The sequence below is a fragment of the Mirounga angustirostris genome, unplaced genomic scaffold (genome assembly GCF_029215605.1).
Source record: "Mirounga angustirostris isolate CCGP_5_RB_7025 unplaced genomic scaffold, mMirAng1.0.hap1 SCAF_6, whole genome shotgun sequence".
NCBI lineage: Eukaryota > Metazoa > Chordata > Mammalia > Carnivora > Phocidae > Mirounga > Mirounga angustirostris.
In genome coordinates, this window is record NW_026991714.1 from 93,603,801 (window position 1) to 93,629,013 (window position 25,213).

The 25,213-nt window shown below is 37.3% G+C and overlaps 1 protein-coding gene across 2 annotated transcripts in view; it reads right to left on the reverse strand.

Moving 5' to 3' along the window:
- JMJD1C (jumonji domain containing 1C) overlaps positions 1 to 25,213 on the reverse strand; it is a 349,365-nt gene that overhangs the window by 269,120 nt on the left and 55,032 nt on the right. Inside the window, exon 1 of one of the 2 annotated variants that reach the window (XM_045877924.3) lies at positions 15,737 to 16,246. The exons of the other annotated variant lie outside the window; for it this stretch is intronic. Coding sequence (XP_045733880.1) covers positions 15,737 to 15,910 — 174 coding nt within the window. The 5' untranslated portion in view covers positions 15,911 to 16,246. Of the gene's footprint in view, positions 1 to 15,736; positions 16,247 to 25,213 lie in introns of those variants that run through there. 2 annotated transcript variants of the gene reach the window in all.

Consider the following 25,213-nt stretch of genomic DNA (forward strand, 5'->3'; position numbering starts at 1 on the left):
CCCATTAGGATAGCTATTTAAACACACACACAACAGCTCAGAAAAGAGCAAGTGTTGACTAGGATGTTGAGAAACTGGAACCCACATGCATTGCTGGTGGTAACGTAAAATGGTGCTGCTGCTAAAGAAAACAGTATGGTGGTTCCTCACAACACTAAACATAGAATCATCATATGATTCAGCAACTCCTCTTCTGAATTGAATGAGTAGGAATTTGAAAAATATTTGTACACCAGTGTTCAGAGTGGCATTTTTCACAACAGCCAAAAGATGTAACTTGAGTTGTCAAGTGTCCATCAACAGATGAATGGATAAAGAAAAAGTAGTATGTACATGCAAGAGAATATTATTCAGTCATAAAAATGAGTGACGTTATGCTAAAACTTGCTAACACACAGATGAACCTTAAAACATTACACTAAGTTAAATAAGTATTAGGATCTTCTCCAGGTTCCACTAATCACTAAAATATTACATACCTAGACCACATTAATCTCTTGCAGAAATACATCATCAAGTGTCACCTTATAATTATACCTTTGATCCTTAATTACTAAAAAAGAGTTCTTAATTTGCTATAACAATATTCACTGTCTTTAACAAAAGTTGAAGGGGCGCCTGGGTGGCTCAGGTGGTTAAGCACCTGCTTTCGGCTCAGGTCATTGTACCAGGGTCCTGGAATTGAGCACCCCGTATTGGGTTCCTGGCTCGGCGGGGAGCCTGCTTCTCCCTCTCCCTCTGCCCCTACCCCCTGCTCGTGCTTTCGTGCACTCTCTTTCTCTCCCAAATAAATAAATAAAATCTTTAAAAAGCAAAAGTTGTATGCTACTTAATTCTCTTGCATAGCTACCAGTTTCAGAATTTATGAGGAAAAGTTTCTCTTTAAGAATAGCATACTTTCTTCTCCCTGATAAAAGAACTGTGTAACCTAATTTTTTTTACCTGAAAAGTCATTATTAAATAAAAATGATAAAATCAAAGCTGCTCTAACTGAAGGGTTGAAGGACCAGAATTCAGTATCGACAGGCTACTTCCTTTTCTCCTGAACCATCTAACCATTGCACTTTTCCAACGGACCTCAGAAAGCAATCCAAAAAGCCAGTAAGTAACGCTTAGTGAAAATCACTTTGAAAATCAGTATTTTAATCATCATAACTCTCATTTTGGCTATAAAAGCTAAGAAATTCAGAAGCAAATTTAATGCGATATTATGTTAGCTCTCTTAATAAGCAAATTTACCTTTTCCCTTTTTTACAGCTTTAACATTATATTTCAAGGGAAATTAATAACTAATAATTATTTCCATAAATATGTGTGTTTATCAATTTTAAATTATTATGGAAAGATGGGACACATAGAGTCTACATTCATATTATTTATTCCCTTTCTTCAGATGTACAATGTAAAATAAAATGGCTTCCCTTAAAAGATTCACTTTTGTACTAATATATAAGAAATTTTGAATGTTAAGGTAATTACACATTCTAGGGAATAAGAAAACCACCATAAATATGATCTATAGTTTCATCATATGACTTTGAAAAAAAATACCAAAATAATAGTATGGTGCCATTTAACACATTGGAACAGTTTACCAACTAACTACACACTGTTTCAAAAGTTGAATATCTTACTTAGTACTTATATTGCCTTGATGACAAGATTTAATCTTAACAATGACAATTTAGGGAGGAAATAAATCCTATATTCAATATATATAAAGCTATTTTACATTAAACGGCAATATGTAACTATCCACACATCGCCATGCTACTTCCTTCTTTGACATTCCTCTGAGCCTAAAGATGTTTTCTGAATCATACTTAAACTAATAATTTTGACAGATGGATCAGATGTTTCAGATCCTAAATGACAGTCTTTCACAACACATGAATTAGTCACACAGACCTCTCCTAGCTTCAAAAAATTCTAAAATCTATTCTAGGAATAGGGAGTGAGTTTCTACTGCATGTTCTACTGTTCTACATTTTCTGGTGTGTGATGGGAAATCTTCTATGTTTAAAATACATAATGTTCACAGCAATGTAGTAACATAGCAAATAGTAAAAGATATCTGAAATGATGATGAAGAAGCCAAATTCAACTAAAACTTTAAGCACCTGCCATTATACCAGTGTACATAATTCTAACTAATGAAACAGACGAACAGGTCTCTTCACTAAAAGTTTTCAAGGGTAATTGAACCCATTCAAAGGGTTGGTTAGTAAGGCTAAAACGTCTCATAATACTTATATTTGTGTTTTCCACTCTTACTCTCTCATCAGTGTATGAGCAATTTCCTACAGGCTACATGCAGCATGATAGCACTGTTCTGACAGGTAATGGAGTATCTAGTTGTATATCCTAACTTCTCAGTTTTAATTTTTAATACAGTAAATGTCAATAGATATAACCCACAAAAACAAAAGCTCTATGGGACCCTCAAAAACTTTTAAGAGTTTAAAGGGATACTAAGGCTATAAAGTTTTACACAAGGTCACATACTTTGCAGGCAGACTACTACCAGTATATTGTCACTTGATATTCCAAACATGGTAAACAAATCATTTTTGATGTAAACTACTTATAAGCTGTGCCTTAATTTCAAAAACAGTAAAATGTGGAATATATGTATCTTTTTTATTTTTAAAGATTTTATTTATTTATTTGAGAGAGAGAGAATGAGAGAGAGCACATGAGAGGAGGGAGGGTCAGAGGGAGAAGCAGACTCCCCGCCGAGCAGGGAGCCCGATGCGGGACTCGATCCAGTGGACTCCAGGATCATGACCTGAGCCGAAGGCAGTCGCTTAACCAACTGAGCCACCCAGGCGCCCGGAATATATGTATCTTAAAATCAAAGAAAAATGGTACTTCCAGGTTCATGAATATTGTGTAAAATGCTGTTAAATTGGATTTTGTCTTTCAAAAACAAATAGAATAACTAATAATACTATATATATATAATTTGATTAGGAGTTGGTTTTCTCATTTGAGTCAGTTCATACAACACCAAAATAATACCATTTTTTTATTTCAAGTTTTTATTTAAATTCAGATTAGTTAACATATATGGTAAAACTGGTTCAGGTGTAGAATTTAGTGATTCATCACTTACATCTAACACCCAGTGCTGATCACAACAAATGCCCTCCTTAACAACCATCACCCATTTAGCTCATCCCCAGCCCACCTCCTACTCTCAACCCTCAGTTTGTTCTGTATCCTTGAGTCTCTTACAGTTTGTTTCCCTCTCCTTTTTTTTTCATTTCCCCCTTCCCATATGTTCATCTGCCTTCTTTCCTAAATTCCACATATGAGCGAGATCATATGGTACTTGTCTTTCTCTGACTGACTTGCTTCATTTAGCATAATACACTCCAGCTCCAACCACATCTTTGCAAATGGTAAGAGTTCATGCTTTTTGGTGGCTGAGTAATATTCCATTTTGTGTGTGTGTGTGTGTGTGTGTACACACACATATACATATACATATACACGACCTCTTCTTTACCCATGCATCAATCAATGGACATTTGGGCTCTCTCCATAGTTTGGCTACTGTTGATAATGCTGCTCTAAACATCAGGGTGCATGTGCCTCTTCAAATCTGTATTTTTGTATCCTTTGGGTAAATACCTAGTAGTGCAATTACTGGGTTACAGGGTAGTTCTATTTTTAACTTTGAAAAACCTCCATACTGTTTTCCAGAGTGGTTACACCAGTTTGCATTCCCACCAGCAGTGTAAAAAGGGCTCCCCTTTCTCTGCATCCTTGTCAACATCTGTTGTTTCCTGTGTTATTGATTTTAGCCATTCTGACAGGTGTGAGGTAGTATCTCATCATGGTTTTGATTTGTCTTTCCCTGATGATGAGTGATGTTGAGCACCTTTTCATGTGTCTGTTAGCCACCCGGATATCTTCTTTGGAAAAATGTGTCTGTTCATGTCTTCTGCCCATTTCTTAACTGGATTATTTACTTGGGGGAATGTTGAGTTTGATAAGTTCTTTATAGATTTTGAATACTAACCCTTTATCAGATATGTCATTTGCAAATATTTTCTCCCATTCTGTAGGTTGTCTTTTAGTTCTGTTGATTGTTTCCTTCGTTGTATAGAAGTTTTTGCCAAAGCAATTTTGAAAAAGAAAAGCAAAGCTGGAAGCATCACAATTCCAGACCTCAAGGTATATTACAAAGCCGTAATCAAGACAGTTTGGTACCAGTACAGAAATACAGATCAATGGAACAGAACAAAAAAACCCCAAAATGGACCCACAACCATATGGTCAACTAATCTTCCACAAAGCAGGAATGAATATCTAATGGAAAAACATCTCTTCAACAAATAGTGTTGGAAAAACTGGACAGCAACATGCAGAAGAATAAAACTGGACTACTTTCTTACATCATATGCAAAAATAAATTCAAAATGGATGAAAAACCTAAATGTGAGACAGGAAACAACCAAAATCCTAGAGGAAAACACAGGCAGCAACCTCTTTGACCTCGGCATAGTAACTTCTTACTACACACATCCCTAGAGGCAAGGGAAACAAAAGCAAAAATGAACTACTGGCACTTCTCAAGATAAAAAGTAATACCATTTTTAACAAATGAGAATATGCCTATTAGTTTGACAGAAATTTCATCGGCAAATGAGATTTGAAAGTAAACATGAAATGCATTTTAGGATTTCATAAACAGTTGATTATAATAGTTTTTAAATTCCAACAAGACTTTCACTTAACACCATGAACAGTTTGCATAAGAGATTAGTGAATTTTAAATTTCAAAGGATAGGGGCAAGACTGAAGAAGTACACTAGGGTAATGATGTTTGGACTTTATTGGAAAAGCAAAAGAAAAACTACTGAAGTGAGCTAATGGGAAACTCAGTATGAGGAATCTGTCTACTGCATAGAACAGACTAGAAAAGGAAGAAACTTGAAAGTAAAAAGACGACTTAATATACGTTAGGGCAATAAAAATTATAGCCAATGGCAATACAAATTGGGGGGGAAAACACAGAAAGGGGGAAGATTGCAATTTGAAGGAAGAAATTAGCAGAACTCAGTAAATACCAACATTCTAGGCAGTGGAAAGGTGAAAGTGAATGAAAGTTTTAAAGCCAGTATGAGACTACTTCAAGTCAAGTCTCAAAAGGGGTACTAATTTCAAAAGAAGGTAATAAATTAACACTTTAGAAACATTATATATACTCAAAGGTGGGACATTCATGTAAAGTCATCAAAGAAGAAGGTAGACGGGCCCTGGGTGGTTCAGTTGGTTAAGCATCTGCCTTCGGGTCAGATCATGATCTCGGGTCCTGGGATGGAACCCTGCTCAGTGGGGAGCCTGCTTCTCCCTCTCCCTCTGCTGCTTCCCCTACTTGTGCTCCCACTCACTCTTTCTCTCTCAAATAAATAAATAAAAATCTTTAAAAAAAGGTAGAGATGGTGGATTCAAATAGAAGGCCAATGCTTAAGCTGCAGACTTGTGACTAGTGATGCAGCAAGTACGAGTAAATTCTCTAAAGAGAATAACAAGAGTTAAAAAACAAACAAGACAAAAGAAAACAGTCAGCAAAGGACTGAATCTCTAATACTAAATTAAGAAGATGGGAGAAACTATAATCAGGAAAGGAAGAAGTCCCCAAAGGACTTGAATCATGAGGCTAACAAAAATCAAAAGAGAGCAAAGGTTCAGGGAGAATTTTTTTTTTTTTTAAAGATTTTATTTTTAAGTAATCTCTACACCCAGCATGGGGCTTGAACCCATAGCCCCAAGATCAAGAGTCACATGCTCTACGGACAGAGTCAGCCAGGAACCCCAGGGAGAATATTTATTATAGCAATAAAGGGGCTTGGGTTTTTTGTTTTGTTTTGTTGTTGTTACTTTGAAAGTCTGTGAATTACTAATCTTTTTTTTTTTTTTTTAAGATTTTATTTATTTATTTGACAGAGAGACAGAGAGAGAACAAGCAGGGGGTGTGGCAAGCAGAGGGATAGGGAGAAGCAGGCTCCTTGCTAAGCAAGGAGCCCAATGCGGGGCTCAATCCCAGGACCCTAGGATCGTGATCTGGGCCGAAGGCAGCCGCTTAACCAACTGAGCCACCCATGCGCCCCAAATTACTAATCATTTAAAGAAGTAGCATTTCATTCCTTTTAGTCAATTTGAACTATAGAATATTTTCATCAAAATATTAAATACATGAGACAGGAGTCCATCAAAATCCTAAAGGAGAACACAGGCAGCAACCTCTTCGACCTTAGCCGCAGCAACTGCTTCCTAGAAACATTGCCAAAGGCAAGGGAAGCAAGGGCAAAAATGAACTATTGGGACTTCATCAAGATAAAAAGCTTTTGCAAAGCAAAGGAAACAGTCAACAAAATCAAAAGACAACTGACAGAATGGGAGAAGATATTTGCAAATGACATATCAGATAAAGGGCTAGTATCCAAAATCTATAAAGAACTTAACACCCAAAGAACAAATAATCCAATCAAGAAATGGGCAGAAGACATGAACAGACATTTTTCCAAAGAAGACATCCCAATGGCCAACAGACACATGAAAAAGTGCTCAACATCACTCAGCATCAGGGAAATCCGAATCAAAACCTCAATGAGATACCACCTCACACCAGTCAGAATGGCTAAAATTAACAAGTCAGGAAATGACAGATGTTGGCGGGGATGGGGAGAAAGGGGAACTCTCCTACACTGTTGGTGGGAATGCAAGCTGGTGCAGCCACTCTGGAAAACAGTATGGAGGTTCCTCAAAAAGTTGAAGATAGAGCTACCATGTGATCCAGCAATTGCACTACTGGGTATTTACCCCAAAGATACAAATGTAGGGATCCGAAGGGGTACGTGCACCCCGATGTTTATAGCAACAATGTCCACAATAGCCAAACTGTGGAAAGAGCCAAGATGTCCATCAACAGATGAATGGATAAAGAAGATGTGGTGTATATATACAATGGAATATTATGCAACCATCAAAAGGAATGAGATCTTGCCATTTGCAACGACGTGGATGAAACTGGAGGGTATTATGCTGAGCGAAATAAGTCAAACAGAGAAAGACATGTATCATATGACCTCACTGATATGAGGAATTCTTAGTCTCAGGAAACAAACTGAGGGTTGCTGGAGTGGGGGGTGGGGTGGGAGGGATGGGGTGACTGGGTGATAGACACTGGGGAGGGTATGTGCTCTGGTAAGCACTGTGAATTGTGCAAGACTGTTGAATCTCAGATCTGTACCTCTGAAACAAATAATGTAATATATGTTAAGAAAAAAAAAAGAAGAAGATAGCAGGAATGGAAGAATGAAGGGGGGAAATCGGAGGGGGAGACGAACCATGAGAGATGATGGACTCTGAAAAACAAACTGAGGTTTCTAGAGGGGAGGGGGGTGGGAGGATGGGTTAGCCTCGTGATGGGTATTAAAGAGGGCACGTTCTGCATGGAGCACTGGGTGTTAGGCACAAACAATGAATCATGGAACACTACATCTAAAACTAATGATGTAATGTATGGTGATTAACATAAAAATAAAAAATTTAAAAAATATTAAATATAGCTGATAAACACCTCCAAGTGTATGAGAAAATACATATTGAATTATTTCAAGGCCTAATATTGTAGCCTTGGGATATTTATTCTACCTCAACTTCTTTTTTTTTTTTTTTTTTTAAGATTTTATTTATTTATTTGACAGAGAGACACAGCGAGAGAGGGAACACAAGCAGGGGGAGTGGGAGAGGGAGAAGCAGGCTTCCCGCTGAGCAGGGAGCCCGATGTGGGGCTCGATCCCAGGACCCTGGGATCATGACCCGAGCTGAGGGCAGACGCTTAACGACTGAGCCACCCAGGCGCCCCCTACCTCAACTTCTATGATCACAAAAATTCAAATCTTATGAACTCATCTTGAGCATCCAAAAAAACACTAAATAGAAATCACATTATTTTAGTAAGGAATTGTGGTCCATGTAATATAGTACAAGGTATATCATAATGAAAAATTTCATTAACTCAGAATTAGGAGCTTTTGGGAGGGATCTGAAATTTATTTCTGCTTAATAAACACTTTATCCCAGGACATTCCAGATAGAAACTATTAATATCACAATTCTAGAATTAGAGAACAGAAAAAAACTAGTCTAGACTAATTCCATTCACTGACTAGATAAATGAGAAAACTGAGACCCAAACTATAAATCAAGTGAAATGTTAAAACTACTTTTGAGAAATATTTCAATGAAACTTAAGGTCTTTTATGGTGATCAGTAACATGTATTTATATACACTTATACACAATTCCTGTTTTTTCAAACTAATTTCAAAAGACATTCTATTAAGACCTGTTTAGTCAGGCTCATTTGAATGAATACAGATGAAATACTGTACCTGAAATTTGTAATGTATTAAGAAATATGTAATCCAAAACTTTTATTAATTCTAAAGTCGTCTACTAGCCAATAAACCCCAAAAGTCAGATTTCACTATACTCATACTTTTTAATAAGAGGTATAAGCATTTGTCTACCCTGTTCAAATTCAACAAATTCCTATAAGACTCCTAGTTCCAACTGATTAAGTAATGTGGACTAGACTGTGTTAGAGCTCAAAACTTTAAGCTGTTTTCTACTAATTAACCACTTATTCCATAATTAAATCAATAGGTTCTACATTATAAAATAAACACAAGATTTTCATCAGTGGATTTACTAGAATAATTTTATAAAATAGCAACAATATAAAAAATTCTAAAGATTCCATCCAATTAGATAATTTCAAAGAATGTTTCAACATTTTGAAACATTTTAATATTTTAGTAAACAATCATAAAGGCAAATTATGTAATCCTTAAAGATTTATCACATTAAGAACTTTTTATCAAATAAAATATGTTTGTTAAAAATCTACATTGAAAACAACTGTTTATCTGAACATCAGGCAGAAATATAATCATTGTCAAATCTTGAAACAAATGAAATTACCATTAAATCACCACCATTAAAAAAGATCAGTATAGAGGTGTATGGATGGTTCAATCGGTTAAGTGTCTGACTCTTGATTTCCACTCAGGTCATTATCTCAGGGTCATTAGATTGAGCCCCATGTCAGGTTCCATGCTGCATGTGGAGCCTGCTTAAGATTCTCTCTCCTTTGATAGTAAAAAACAACAACAACAACAACAACAAAAAGATTCTCTCTCTCTCTCTTTGCCTCCCCCTCCCGTACATGCACTCTCTCTAAAAATAAATAAATAAAAATAAATTTAAAAGATCAGTATTAATTTTTAAATAACAATACCTAATCTCAAACCCTTCCAACTAGATGGGTTGTGGAGTTCAAAATTTGCTGGATTTTATAAAGTTATATTGGGCATATATATTCATAGTTGAACATGCTAACAGTGCATATATGACATATATATTACATGTAAAAGTACCTATGTTGCATGTAAACCTGTGGAGTTTCTAAGCACCCTAAAATTAAGCACATTAATATTTCTCTCATAAAACAAGACTATTCAGTTCATATTAGGTTTTACTTTTTAAAAAATTCATTTAGTCAGGTTTTCCTAGTGAATCATTAAAATATTCTGTTAGTACAAAACTATGTGAATTTCAGAACTACGGATAAAGAAGAGTATACGGATAGGTATTTATCTGGCCAACAAAAACACAGAATAGAAATATACAACATTTAGGGGCGCCTGGGTGGCTCAGATGCCTAAGCGTCTGCTTTCGGCTCAGGTCATGATCCCGGGGTCCTGGGATCGAGTCCCGCATCGGGATCCCTGCTAGGCGGGGAGCCTGCTTCTCCCTCTGCCTCTGCCTCTCTCTCTCTCTCTCTGACTCTCATGAATAAATAAATAAAACATTTTGAAAAAAAAAAAAAAGAAATATACAACATTTATGGTATATGACCTAAAAACTAAAAGTTAATTTCTTGTTAATTTCTGAAATATTAATGATACCTCTTTCCTGAAATTTCTTTTTTTCTTTTCTCTATTCTTTTTTTTTTTTTAATTTTATTTGGGACACCTGGGTGACTCAGTGGGTTAAGCATCTGACTTTCAGCTAGGGTCATGACCCGCATTGGGCTCCTTGCTCAGCAGGGAGCCAGCTTCTCCATCTGCCTGCTTCTTCCCCTGCTTGTGTGCTCTCTCTCTGACAAATAAATAAAATCTTTAAAAAAATTAAGATTTTATTGATTGATTTGAGAGAGAGAGAGTGCACGCACAAGCGCACAAGCAGGGGGAGAGGCAGAGGGAGAGGGAGAAGCAGACTCCCCTGCTGAACAAGGAGCCCGACGTGGGGCTCAATCCCAGGACCTTGGGTTCAATGACCAGAGCTGAAGGCAGACGCATAACCAACTAAGCCACCCAGGCACCCCATGAAATTTCTTTTTAACTATAAGGGGCTTATAGATTCTTCCTGACATAAAAATTCAAATGTTCTTTCTTATTTTTCATTATTTAGAAAGTTAGATATCTGTATGTCCTACATGCATTAAAACAATTTTTCAAAGCTTTGGGATACATCAAAACACAAAGCAGAATATATCATCCTCCCTGAAAACCATCATTGAAGTTAATGACAACGGTATAAACATCTTAACATCAAATAACAAAGAAGACAAAAATGTCATGAAAATGCTCCTTACATGTGCTTTCCAAAAAAATGGAATGGAATATTACCATGTGTATCAGTTAAAATGCTTTTAGTTCCACAGAAAAAAAACAAAACAAAGAGACATAAAATAAATTTACTCTTCCAAAATGAAAAATCCCATAGGTGAAAAATCCAACAGTGTATTTAGGCTTCAGAAAACAATCTGATCTGTTTGTCAGCTTTGTCCTCAAACTGGTTGACCTTAAAGCAGGGAAATGGCTGTGGCAATTTCAGCATCACACCCACACAATACTGTACTTAACTTCATTCTGATTGTACCTAATTATTGTAGCCAGAGGAATTCAACTACCTGATTAAGGAATACCATGACCCACGGTTTAGTCAACCACATAATAGATATTGGGGAAATAACCACCAAGATATACAAAACCATAAAAGAAAAAAAGAAATACTCAAAATTTATAGTAAATAGTAGTAGGTAATTGAGATGGTTAGTATAAATTAAAGTATTCACGAAACTTATGACATTCATTTGTTTATCATTCAGTGAACACCTAAGTAAATACTAGATACTGTATAAACACGTAAGGGGAAAGAAAATGACTATGAGTTTGAGAGTTGAAGACCTTCTTTGTACATAACTTGAAATTGTCAAAAAGTAATAAATCTATAAACATAGCCTATATGCTCTCAATTACATTGAAATATCTGGACATTTTTACTTTCAAATGCAATGATATCACTAATGAAGGTAAGAACAGAGTTCTCACGGTAAAATGTCTTTAGTTCAATTAAATTAAAAAATTTAATAAAATTAAATTTTAAATAAACTTAAAAAGTCTCTTTTATTTTTTTATTTTTTAAAGATTTTATTTATTTATTTGACAGAGAAAGACAAAGTGAGAGAAGGAACACAAGCAGGGGGAGCGGGAGAGGGAGAAGCAGGCTTCCCGCTGAGCAGGGAGCCCGATGCGGGGCTCGATCCCAGGACCCTGGGATTATGACCTGAGCTGACGGCAGACGCTTAACGACTGAGCCACCCAGGCACCCCAAAAAGTCTCTATTTTAAATTAATGGAACCAAATCATGTGCCAGAATATATATATGACAGGTCAGAAGAGGGGGAAAAAATACCTTTATTTAATTAATTTTACAAAGAAACATACAAATGACACCATTTATAGGGTGATTACCTTCTTTTAAAACAAGCTAAGTTAGTGGTTAAAACTGAAATGCACAGTTTACAACGTACCACCATAGCCACCACAGACAGCTACAATTTACATACTCCTCTTACTATACCAAAGTTTTCTGGGACCAATTACAACAATTCAAGAGAGGAGAAAAAAATAGTCTATGTACTCAAATCAGACATAAAAGTCCTTCTACCTACCAGCTAACCAATTTTCCTGATGGTTAACTCATCCAGGTCATACTGAGCAACGAAGTAAAAATCATTCACTCATTCATTCATTGTGAATAGACCAGAAATTAGCATTATCAATATCGCAGGACCATTATAAATTTCAGACTTACCTAAAGACTTATCCTAACAAAATTTATAAGGGAATCAAATGTTACTAACTCAACATGAAACTTAAATGAAAAAATAGCTGAGCAAAAACATAATAGGACTAAAAATGGAAAAGGCTTCCTTATAAACAAAATCACAGGTCACTTTAAACTTCCTAAACACGAAAATTTTCTTTATATTTAAGACCCGTAAGATCTGCAAAATAACTTTCATCTGCAGGTACACAGTTTAGAACAATTTAAAATCTTGTCACTAAGTGACCATCAGAAAATCCCCCAACAAACAAGCAAATACATGTGTTTGGTGTATGAAACAAAATACAATTTTTGTTCCTTTTGTGTATTGAAAAATCTGACATATTTTTTAAAAATACACTTTAAACAGAGTTAGCTTGAAATAATGATGCAATCACCCTAAGCATCAAGGTGAGTGGGTAGATGACTAGATGGCTGAATAAATAAACAAATAAATAAGTACATACATACATACATACATAAATGGCTGATAGGTTACGGATGAGAAGTAAAACAAGCAAAAAGTAAATCAATTTTCGCAGATAAGATTATTCTTCATTATTGAGGTGAACCCAGTATTATCACGAGGGCACTTAAAAAGTAGAAGGGAGGGGCAAGAAAATCAGAGGGAAAGGAGCCTAGACCAGGGAATGTGGGCTACTTCTAAAAGCCAGAAAAGGAAAAGACATGGATCTTGTCTAGGACCTTCAGAAAAGAACACAGTTCTACCATATCCTGATTTTAGCCCATGTTAGACTTGTCATCTCCGGAACTATAAATAATCAATTTGTATTGTTTAACACCAACTTGTGTTAATTAACAGCAGTGACAGAACATTAATACACATAACTCTTCAAACATAAGATCAAAAATAAGAATGATTAACTTTTGAGATAAAGTATTCCCTAAACTATTTTCAAGTTCTGATAGTTACCCTTTCAAATCACGTGCCATAAATACATACAACTAAGATTTCGAATACATTTGCAGGTTCTAAATTACATATATTTAACTTTAAAAAAACAAAAACAAAAACACAAAAATACCCTAGTTATACCATCATTTTTCATATAATTCATAAAGCTCTTTAAAATTTATTCTGCAGTAATAAAAGTCTAAAAGGGGTGCCTGGCTGGCTCAGTCGGTGGAGCATGCAACTCTTGATCTCAGGGTTAGGAGTTCAAGCACCACCTTGGGTGTAGAGACTGCTTAAAAATAAAATCTTTAAAAAAAAAAAAGTCTAAAAGGGGAATTACAGTATATTGATGCTAACCTGTTCTACATTTTACTTCATTTAATTTAGGGAATATGAACTAAAAAAAACCAAGAAAGTTTGGGAATAACTCTAAAACTGTAGGTCCTAGGCTGAAAAAACTCAAGTTACACCACATAAAAAAATTTTTCAAATAAAGACTTGTAGACAAAGGAAAACGGTTGGAGGGGCATCTGGCTGGTTTTTCAGTCCCAGGAAAAAGCAACCCTTGACCTTGGGGGTGTGAGTTTGAGTCCCATGTTGAGTGTAAAGATTACTTAAATAAAATTAATTTTTTAAAATTAGGAGAAACTGCTGAAGGTTCACATAGTTATGGTTCAAAATGCATTTTTATGTAAAATTTGTATATGGTGAAAAGCAGCTATTAAGTACACAGTTCAAGTTTTAATACATAAACCCCTATAACTATCAAGATACAAAACATTTCCATCACCTGAGAAAATTCATCCCTGTTCTTTCTAGTCTCTCCCACCATCCACATATACTTTTCATTTTTAAATACCCAGCTTAATACTTTGCCTTTTACAAATGTGATAAACATAAATCCATTCTTTATATCATTTAAATTTCCAAGCAAGAAAGTTTTTAATATATTTAATTTTGATAACTTGACTGTCACAAGTGATACTCATAATTTAAAACTGTTATTTCCCAATTTTCATTCATCTACTAAAACAAAATACTCTGGGAACAAAATATCATTCCAGGTTTGCTCTGAAACTTTAAAATGCTAAACTATAATCCAACTAGCTTCCACACAAAAGCCAAGACAATCATCATATCACAATAAGAGGAGAGATAAATTCAGCATATGCTTTTTACACAAAAAAATTTACTGAATTGACACGATCTGCAGAACCATTAAGATGAGAAATTTTTTAAAGATTTGCTTTTTCTTCTTTCCAGTAAGAATAACCAAGCAAAATCTTCAAAATCACCTTTATTCTGCTTATTTCCTATTAGAAATACCTATTAGCAAAACAAACCTATTTTGCAATATCAAGTCAACATTAGTACATGCCCAATGAAACCATATCATTGACTACAGTCATGAAACAGGGATTTACAAAAGCAGTCGGAAACCAAGAAAAATATCAAAATAGGTATGCACATGTATAGGTAGATATTAAAGTGAATTTGGAAATGTAAACTGCAGATACACAAAAGGAAAGAAAATATTACCATGTTTGAAGTTTTCAGTAAAAAATTAAATACCCCAAGGCACTACCAATAAATTTCGTGGATTATGCACTCGCAAATCAACCTTGAGAAGACTACTCAATGCCTAGCCTCTACTCCACCCCTTCCAACCTGTCCCCAAGTGAAAATGTCCTTGGAACACTATCAGAGGATATCCCGTCTCGAAATGGTGCACATTCCTACATTATTGAAAGAAAATATTGGCAGTATCATATGAAACGAAAAGAAAGCAAAGAAAAAGACCCTTAAGGTTCGGCAGGGCATAACATTTTATTTTATAATACTTCTTGCTTCATTTAAAATTGTATAAAACCCAGGATGATTTTTAAAACACTATTCACTTTCTAAAAATCCACAACCCCACAGGAAAAAAAACAAATGGAAGGAAGGAAGGAATGGAGGGAGGGATGGATTAATTCTATGACCCTCCAAATCAAAAATTTTCATTTTCATCGCTTCCAGTTAGAAATACAAGCATCTGTAGAAAGAGGTTTCATCAAGATGCCACCACTCACACAGTCTTTGCCTGGAAAATACACACGAATCCCAGGACAGCCTGAAACACCATAGATATGTCTCTTTCCTTTTCTCCCTCCCTCTCAGCAACCTTTACTGCCTAAGTTTTAAGTCTCTAACCCCTGCACTAGTAAGACTTTTTCAAGGAAAGAGATGTTGGTGAAGATGGCCCCCTACCGCCATGAGTGGTCTGTGTCCGTCCACCACCCCCACCTGCCCCAGCGGCACTGGCTCACAGCCCCGCCTTTCGGTAAGGTCTCTACGGCCACTGCGGGGGCGCTGAACCCCTCCCAGGCTGCGGCCAAGGGGCCTGGCGGGGCCTGTGCGGGAGCCCCGGGGGTCCCGCTCCGGCACCGCTCCCACCGGGGAAACTACTCACGAGGAGATGGGAGACCCCAGCAGGGGTGAGGGCAAACCCGACGACGGCTCCAAAGAGGGGCGTGACCGCCAGCTGGCTGGGCTGCGGGAGGTGCCAGAGGTAACCAGACAAGGTGCTGCCAGAGACAGCAGTGCGGGCGTGGGCTGGGAGACTGAGGGGCACTCGCTCTCTTACCGCCAGGTCCGGATTGCTGCTGTCCCTGTGTGACACAGCTCGGATGACCCCCGCTCGCCAGCCCCGCAAGCAGCGTCCACTCTCTCGGCGCTCCGGCCGAGCCTCCTCGCCGACCGCCACGCAAAGGAACCGCTTCCCCACCAGTTCCAGCCGCGTCTCCACCGCCATAGCCATCACTGCTGAAGCGGCTGCCGCCTCCTCCACTGCGAGGGAACCAGTGAAACCCTGCTCCTACCGGCCGCCCATGCTGAGGAGAGCGGACTGGGGGACGGCCGCAGCCCCGCGAGCAAGCGAGTGCGGACTCGGGGGCGCACGGGACGCTCTGCCCAGAAGGGCACAGCGACCTCGGTCTCTCAGTCCTCAACACTCCCCCAGACTCCCCGACTAGCTGCCTCTGACTGTAGTCTCACACACACACACACACACACACACACACACACACACACACACGGAGAGAAACGGACAGAAATCCCCACACCCCTCGTCGCCGTCGGAGGCCCTGAGGCAGCCCCAGCCACTGCCGCCACCTCGCAGTGGACAGTACTACTCCGCCTTCCCATCCACTGGAAGGCTGCGAGCGCCGTGCGTCTCCTTCCGCCTGCGCGGGCGGGGGCAGGGAGCCGCGGGAAAGGGTCGGAGGAACCACCACAGACGGAAAGTAGTGCCCGACGACGCTGCCAAGGGGGCTATGGGACCAGCCAGGCTAAGAAGTAAGGAACGGGGTGGGAGAAAGGAATGCTCTCCCTTGGTAACACCATTACGAGGATTTGAGGGTCACCTCGCTATTCGCTCCCTCAAAAGTGTCTGTGGGGGAAGGGGTGGAGGCGAAAGTGAATCGTGCTGGTTCCACCCTGGGTCACAAAAAACTCCAGTTAAACCCCGCATCTCCAGAGCGACGTTTTTCAGAACACATGGTGCCCGCCACCTGAGGTAGCCCAAATTTCGCCTGAAACAACAGCCCTAGCAGCAAAGCAGAGCAACACTTTCCACTGAAAACAGTCACTGCAGAACAGTGCACGACTCCAAATGAAAATGAAGAAAACACTGTCATCCTTTCATCCTTCCTGTTTGCAACGATACTAATTACATGTTTGAACTCTTCAGAGATTTACACCTCGCTACTGCTTTGTGGTAAAAATGTCAAACACCCTGTTGAGGGCTTCTGTCAATGTCCCTAAAATCTACAGGTTCTGTGCCAATTTGAGTTCTTTCAGTACTAGCACATACCTCATACTCACTAATCATAAACAAACAACAACAGGGAAAGGCTCCGGATTCAGTTATTAGAGACTATCGTGGAAAGAAAAGGTTTTTAGCCAATCACAATTCAGTAAAATAAATTATGTTTACTTCCCGTCCAATCACAACAGGACTTTGTAGTCCCTACAACATACAGATCCAATCCTTGAATTCTTCTAAAACAAAGCTATCTTCTACACGTCTGTGAGCAGTTCAATTTCAGACATACATCACAGTGTTTTTAAAAGGTAGTTTTAAAAATCCCAGTCCCGTGTTGTTTTGTTTTTCAAGGCCACTAATGATCATAATCAACTCCAAAAATCCTTCTAGCCCAATGAAAACTTATTCTAAATTTTGGTTTCTAAAAAAATAAACTTTGGTTTCTTAGAGATTTTCCTAAACCTCTACACCAAAAAAATTACCTTTTAAAAAATTATTATTATTTTGAGAGAGAGGCGGGTGGGGAGGCAGAGAGCGAGAGAGAGAGAGATAATCTTAAGCAGGCTAAACGTCCAGCGTGGAGCCAAACCGCTGTCTTATCTCACAACCTGGAGTTCATGACCTGAGCCAAAATCAAGAGTGGGTCACTTAACCGACTGAGCCACCCAGGCACCCCTTCCCCAAAATTACCTTTTTAAAGGAGTTTACATTAGTAATCTGAATGTTTAAAATAAACTTAAGGCTTTTATCTTTCTTGGAACACCCAAGCCGAGTTGTTTTAAGTAGAAAAAACATGGCCACTGCAAATAGGTTATAAAAGAAAATTACAACGAAGACAGGTTTTAATCATCATGATCTAATTCTGCTAAAGATCAAATAGGAAATTGTAATAAATAAAGGAAAACCATGTCCAGAAATGCATACTGGCAAGTTGAGAGAAAAATTTAATTTCACTTATGTAATTTTATTTCCAGGCCCACTCTTTTAGTGCATACTTAATCATCTTGAGAACTACAGACTAAGATTTCTAAAATCTCAACTTGAATTAAGGAGCCAGTAAAATAATCTGGTGAAAATAACCTAACATATGGAAGGAGAAAAAAATAAGATCTGCATTGATACCAAATTATCAATGATTTGCTTTGTCATCTTCAGGACGACACAATTGTTACGAAAATTGCCTGCTTCCTAGTCTCAGTGATATTCTAGGAGCAAGTGAGAAAATATAAATAGTCACTTAAGAGATGAAAATAACACTCTTATTACATAAATCCCACTCACTAAATTATATATTTGGATTATTGATTGTTGGGATGCCTTACATAAAACTGCCACCTGATTTCAATTTTTATAGGTAAATTTCTAAATGGACTCCTAAGAGCCCTCACTACATGTTGAGTGCTATCCTTAGAAGTGCTCTGAAAAGCATGTAAATCCACCAAATCAATCAAAATATTTCAAGTGCAGAAGGCCATATATCTTCACAACCTTTTCAATCAAATGTCTTATAGTCTTAGTACTGCATTCTAAATATTATTCTATGAATCCCCTGACTCTGGCCAATGACTACGAATTACAAGGAAAAAAACACAAATTTGTAGATATTTTGCTTTTAGAGAAACTTGAAGTATATATTTTTTTTTATGTAGAATAAAAAGGCCTTAAAGGATTTTTGTTTGCTTGCTGGCATTTTTTGCTTTGTTTCAAGGATTGTTTATACTGTTTTGCCAGCAAATCATAACTCTAAGTAACATGGAATTAAAATAAATTTTAAAGTCAGATTTGAAGCCTTAGAATATTTGTTTGTTCAATTAGTTCCTTTACATCCTCTACTTTTATAAATATCCTCAGAAAATGCACTAGTCGATTTTTTTTAAAGTTATAGAATTTTTCACTATAGAGGCAGAGTGACACAAAAGTATTTAAAATGACTAAGTTTACTTACAGAAGCTGAAAAATTGAAAACATAGACTAGATCTTTACTTCTTCCATCCCCACAGGTAATATGTACATTAAATACATACACCCCCCTCAATTCAAGCAAACCTCATACATCAAATATCTTTTTTTTTAACTTTTTTTTAAAGATTTTATTTATTTAACAGAGAAAGACACAGTGACAGAGGGAACACAAGCAGGGGGAGTGGGAGAGGGAGAAGCAGACTTCCCACGGAGCAGGGAGTCCGATGCGGGGCTCAATCCCAGGACCCTGGGATCATGACCTGAGCCGAAGGCAGGCGCTTAACGACTGAGCCACCCAGGCGTCCCCAAATATCTTTATATAAAAGACACACTGTGAGATTATTGTTTTTTAAAAATCCACAAAAAATTTATTCATAAAAACAATGTTTTATTTTTTAAAAAACGTGACCTACAAAGGAAGGATATGTATTCATTGTAATGATAAGGGTCATAATTACCCACTTAATTATCAATAATTAGTAGTTCATAAAGTTTAGGGGTTTGTTTTTTTTTTTTTTTTTTTTTGTGAGAGAGAGAATGAGAGAGAGCACAAGAGGAAGGAGGGTCAGAGGGAGAAGCAGACTCCCTGCCAAGCAGGGAGCCCGATGTGGGACTCGATCCCGGGACTCCAGGATCATAACCTGAGCCGAAGGCAGTCGCTCAACCAACTGAGCCACCCAGGCGCCCAAAGTTTAGTTTCAATAAGCAGTCTACTAGCTATAAATTTTTCACTTTGTGATTTGGCCAATTACTCTCTTAAATACCAGTATTTTGTGTCACTATTAGTGTCTATTATAAACAACATAAAAAAACACAAAGGGAAAAAAGTTTAGTGCATATATCTTATAATAATATTAACCATCATTTATGGGACACTTACTATGCCTCAGACACTAAGCTAAGTACTTTATATCTATAATCTTACTTTATTTATTTAAAAGATGAAGTTACTCGCCTAAGCATACACATTCAGGAACTGGGATTCAAAATTAGGCCTTATGATTCCAAAGCAGTCTGCATTATGCTAAATTGTCACTTAAAAGAAACATGCAGGTTAGTCACCAAGTTGCCACCTCCTTATTGGCATAGGCTATTCATAACTGATTTGTTTATTTAGCACTTATTATGTGTCTCACATCCTGCAAGGTTCTAGAGATAGGGCCTGTCTTCGAGTAGCTCACAGTGTAGGTGGAAAGAGACAATAGAAATGCTTCAGTTTGTTTAAGGAAGCATCAATAGAATGGCACAAAAGATAAGTTTAGTGCATTTTAACAAATAATTTTCAAATCTATTATAACCTGGAGGCTTTTCTTAATTGTCAAGGGTAATGACTGGATTGGGTTATGAGGTCTTAGTCTTTATATACAGGCACATCTAGGAACTGTTAAAGTCAATATTACAATGAAGGAAGCCACGGTAATGTGTTCAATAAAGTACTTCTTCTAGGTGCGAAAAATAAAGTTTTAAAAATAAAAAATAAGAATAAAAAAATAAAATAAAAGAAGCCAAAAATTTCAACTGAATTATACAAGTGGAAGACCAAGAATAGAATGGAAATAAGTTTATGTTACTGTGTTTATCACTAAACCTTAAATAACTTCCATTTAAGTATTTCCCTAAACACTTTTTTTTTTAAGATTTTATTTATTTATTTATTTGAGAGAGAGAGAGACAGCGAGAGAGGGAACACAAGCAGGGGGAGTGGGAGAGGGAGAAGCAGGCTTCCCGCTGAGCAGGGAGCCCAATGCGGGAGGGGCTGGATCCCAGGACCCTGGAATCATGACCTGAGCCGAAGGCAGACACTTAATGACTAAGCCACCAAGGCGCCCCCCTAAACACTTATTTAAACTGAATTCCTTGATCAAATTTATGATAATGATAACATAACTCAAATGTCACTTTCCTATAGAAAGCCATCTCTGATTCCCAGCCTTAGAATCCCCCAATACGGACTTTCAAAACATTCTCCATTTGTCTTAGAGCTTATCACAACTGTATTTATACCATTTATTGTATAATTGTTTTATATTTGTCTCCAGTTGGTAGAGTATAAACTCCAATAAAGGCAAGAACATTGTATCTTTTCCACAACTATACTCCCAGTATCAACTAAGCTTTGTGCAGAGTAGATACTCTATAAATGGCATCAAATTAATTAATGAATATAACAAAATGTACCTTTTTATAAATCCAACCACATTAAGAGGAACTTCGAATCTCTAAATCAAGACTCATAAATATGAGTTCTTGTTCTTCCTACAGAGTTATTCATTGCCTTTAAAATAATGGCTTCTACATATTATTTCATTTCATTATGGAGGTACAACATAAAGCCTTCATAAAACTTGGGCTTCCCAGAAAAGCACAGTTGTTCCTAGGGATCATTTCTAAAGAACAGACACAGATAAAGAGTTACAATTCACAGGGAAAATATTCATTGCATTACCAAATGACCAATCTGAGGCAAACCCAAAAATGATCCTATGAGTATATATCCAAAACATCCGTCTATTCTTAGTATTCTAAAGAGAACAATCTCAAATAATGTCTTTGATGAAACCAACGTACAAACAATTTCCTCAGTGTCCTCTTGATGCCATGTGGAGTGAGCAGGATAGAAAATGAAGAAAGAAAGGTAGAAAGGACAGGGAAGAGAGCGAAAAGCAATCTCCACTTGGCCTTTTAATTGCATTTGTTACCCAGCTTCCAATTTATATTCTGGCTGCACAGTAACCTACCACTTTTTTTCAACATTTTCTTTTAAAAATGAAACTTTAGGGGCACCTGGGTGGCACAGTCCATTAAGCACCTGGCTCTTGATTTCAGCTCTGGTCATGATCTCAGGGTGGTAGGAATGAGCCCCACATCGGGATCCATGCTCAGCAGAGTCTGCTTGGGATTCTCTTTCCCTCTCCTCCTGCCCCTCCAGCTCATGCTCTCTCAGTCTCTCAAATAAATAAATAAATCTTAAAAAACTGAAACTTTAAATCTAATTTTTTTTTTAAAGATTTTATTTATTTATTTGAGAGAGAGAGACTGAGAGAGAGAGCACATGAGAGGGGGGAGGGTCAGAGGGAGAAGCAGACTCCCCGCTGAGCAGGGAGCCCGATGCGGGACTCGATCCAGGGACTCCAGGATCATGACCTGAGCCGAAGGCAGTCGCTTAACCAACTGAGCCACCCAGGCGCCCTAAATCTAATTTTTAATGATAAAAAATTTTTAAATGTAGAAAGAATGCAAAAAACATTGGAATGTTCCTAATCTGCTGAATGAGGAGCTACAAGGAAGAAGGAAATGAACAGCTGCCATTGAGCATTTAGCAAGGTCTTCCCAGGGTGTCCCACAGAACTTTTTGTTTTTTCATCATCCCTCTCATAAATGCTTCAACTATTAACTACTATTAAAACATGCTACATGGCAGTCTGCATTTTGCATCTTCAATTATTATATTAGCTCTTTCATATATGAACAGGTTAGGTTCCTAAAGGGTTATGTTCCTATTGTTATAAGATTTTACTTAGCCACATGTTAGTTGTAGCAGAGCTTTAAGCCCTAAAGAATGCTTCTGTTCATGTCCATGAAAATTAAGGAAAAGAGCCTCTATTCCTACCTTTAAGCTATAAACGAGGGAAAGTCAAAGTAAAATCTAAGCTAAAAATACTGACTCAAAACCTCAGCATGCTATCAATACTCCATCAATGTTCTTCCCCAAAGATGCAGCTAGATTCTACAAAATGAAGGAACTTTATGATCAAGAACACACAGCTCTGAGGCACATTTCTCAAATTAATGGCATCTCACTTCAAAGAAACAAAACAAAAAAAACAAAACAAAACAAGACCCTAAAATATAGGGAATCTTTAGTCATTCTTTTCTTTGGCACATTCTAGAAAAAGCCACATGATTACATATAATAAGATCTATAACATACTACAAAACATAAATATGCAGTAAAAATAAATTACTCCTTATATATAAAGGAAAGCATTGTCTTCTAGCTCCACATATGCTTCAGTACTACAGATAATTTATTTATTCAGTTAAAGAGAGTGTATAAAATAGTGTTCCAATTCCAAGGCCTGTGTTCACAGAAGCTCACAGGAAGACAGGCCTTAGAATTTTCCCTTAAAATCACAACTGACACATATGAAAACCAGACTTCAAAAAAAAAAGACCTTAACTACAAACTTAAAATTGAAATCAACATCCCCCAAACATTCTGCTACTCCAGGGCACACTTCTATATTACCTAAAATTAAATGGCCAAGAGAAATACTCAAAAGGCTAACCAACTTCACTTTTCTCAAAATACACAAACACTTAGGCTAAAACTGGTCAATTCCCATTCCATATCGCCCTTCACAAATGGATGTTTTAAGATGTATATCCCAAATGTAGAAAATTAGAAATTAGCAGGCATGTAATATAGTATAATCAAAGAGCAGGAGTCAAACAAGTCTAGGTTACTTCTACCACTAACTTTGAACAAACCACTTTGCTTCCCTAGGAATAATATATAACATGTAGAGGCTGATATAATCTTTAAGGTTCCTAAAAGCTTGCAATTAAGACTTCTGAATAATTCATCAAGTAGCAAAGTATCCTCTCCTGTCACATGGTAGTTTCAAAGCTGAAAAATGTTAAAGGATTGACAAAAGTAATCTTGCTTTAGGAAAACAAATGTGTTTGGCCAGAAAGGTTCTATCTCAAAGGTCTCACAGAAGATAAATAGATCGATCATTAATACATATATACAAATAGAACAGACCAAAGGACTTCCCAATTAAACAATTTTTAAACAGCATTGCAGAATTGCTTCCTTTGTTCTCCAAATTTGCTCTTAAAGCTATGATATTAATCTATCAGAACTAACTTCAAATGGAGGAATTTTTGAGATTGTCTAAATTACAAATAAGCTTCATATCTAAAACCTAAACCTTACATGCCTTTATATTCTTTGTTTATAATACCTAAAAGTCCTTTTTTCAGCTATTGTAATTGCAAAAATCACCTTAAAATCAATTGTTTCATTTGATTTTATATCTAAATTTACATGGATGTTTAAGTCCCCACTTGCAATTTGCTTTTAATATTTATAAGTTTTAAAACTTTATACAAATATGCTAGTTTATGTTTCAACCTTAAGTCATGCTTAGAAAATATGTAGGTATTCTTCTATATTTTCTTCTAGTAGTTTTATAATTCAAATTTTTATAATTCTTTCAAAATTAGATGATAATACCTACCCCTGATGGAGGGACAGGAAATACCCTGGCCCCAAACAATAGAGGTCTACTATTAGTGGGGAAAAAGCGGGATTACTAGGAAGAGAGGGAAACAGAGCCTGGCTACAATTAATGTTGGTCTAGGACAAAAGATACGCTCCATGCCCACCACTGCAAGGCAAATCAGCTTCTAGTACAGAGAAAAAAACAAAAGAGCACAGACAGAGCCTCTCCGAAGTACAGATGTACAAGTAAGGCCTAAAGATATAGATGGAATAAAAAAACATTGAGTTAGGGGCGCCTGGGTGGCTCAGTCGTTAAGCGTCTGCCTTCGGCTCAGGTCACGATCCCGGGGTCCTGGGGTCAAGCCGCGCATCGGGCTCCCTGCTCGGGGGAGGCCTGCTTCTCCCTCTCCCACTCCCCCTGCTTGTGTTCCCTCTCTCGCTGTCTCCCTCTGTGTCAAACAAATAAATTCTTAAAAAATAAAAAATAAAAATAAATAAAAAACATTGAGTTAAAACTTTTCAGCAAATCAACCCCCTCCCTTAAGCACAAAGTGATGATACAAGTATTTAAAATTGATGATGCACCGCATGTAACCAAAGCAAGGGAAAAAACCCCACATAAACCCAATCAACTCCAGGCAAGACTGATTCAACCCCACGCACAAACAACTCAAACAACTTAGCAGAACAAGAGTCATACCCCTTTCTTAACATAAATACTATATACTTCAATCTCTACTATCCTGCAAATGATGGCTGGCATTCAATCAAAAAGTATAAGCCTGGCCACAGGGGTGATTTCCCTGGTCTCCAAGGTAGTGCATACATATTGAGGTTATACTACCTTTTCTGTAAATTGTATAAAAATATCTCCTTAAGGGCGCCTGGGTGGCTCAGTTGGTTAAGCGACTGCCTTCAGCTCAGGTCATGATCCTGGAGTCCCGGGATCGAGTCCCGCATCGGGCTCCCTGCTTGGCGGGGAGTCTGCTTCTCCTTCTGACCCTCCCCCCTCTCATGTGCTCTCTCTCTCATTCTCTCTCTCAAATAAATAAATAAAATCTTTAAAAAAAAAAAATCTCCTTAAATTCTTTTGTTTGCATCATTCC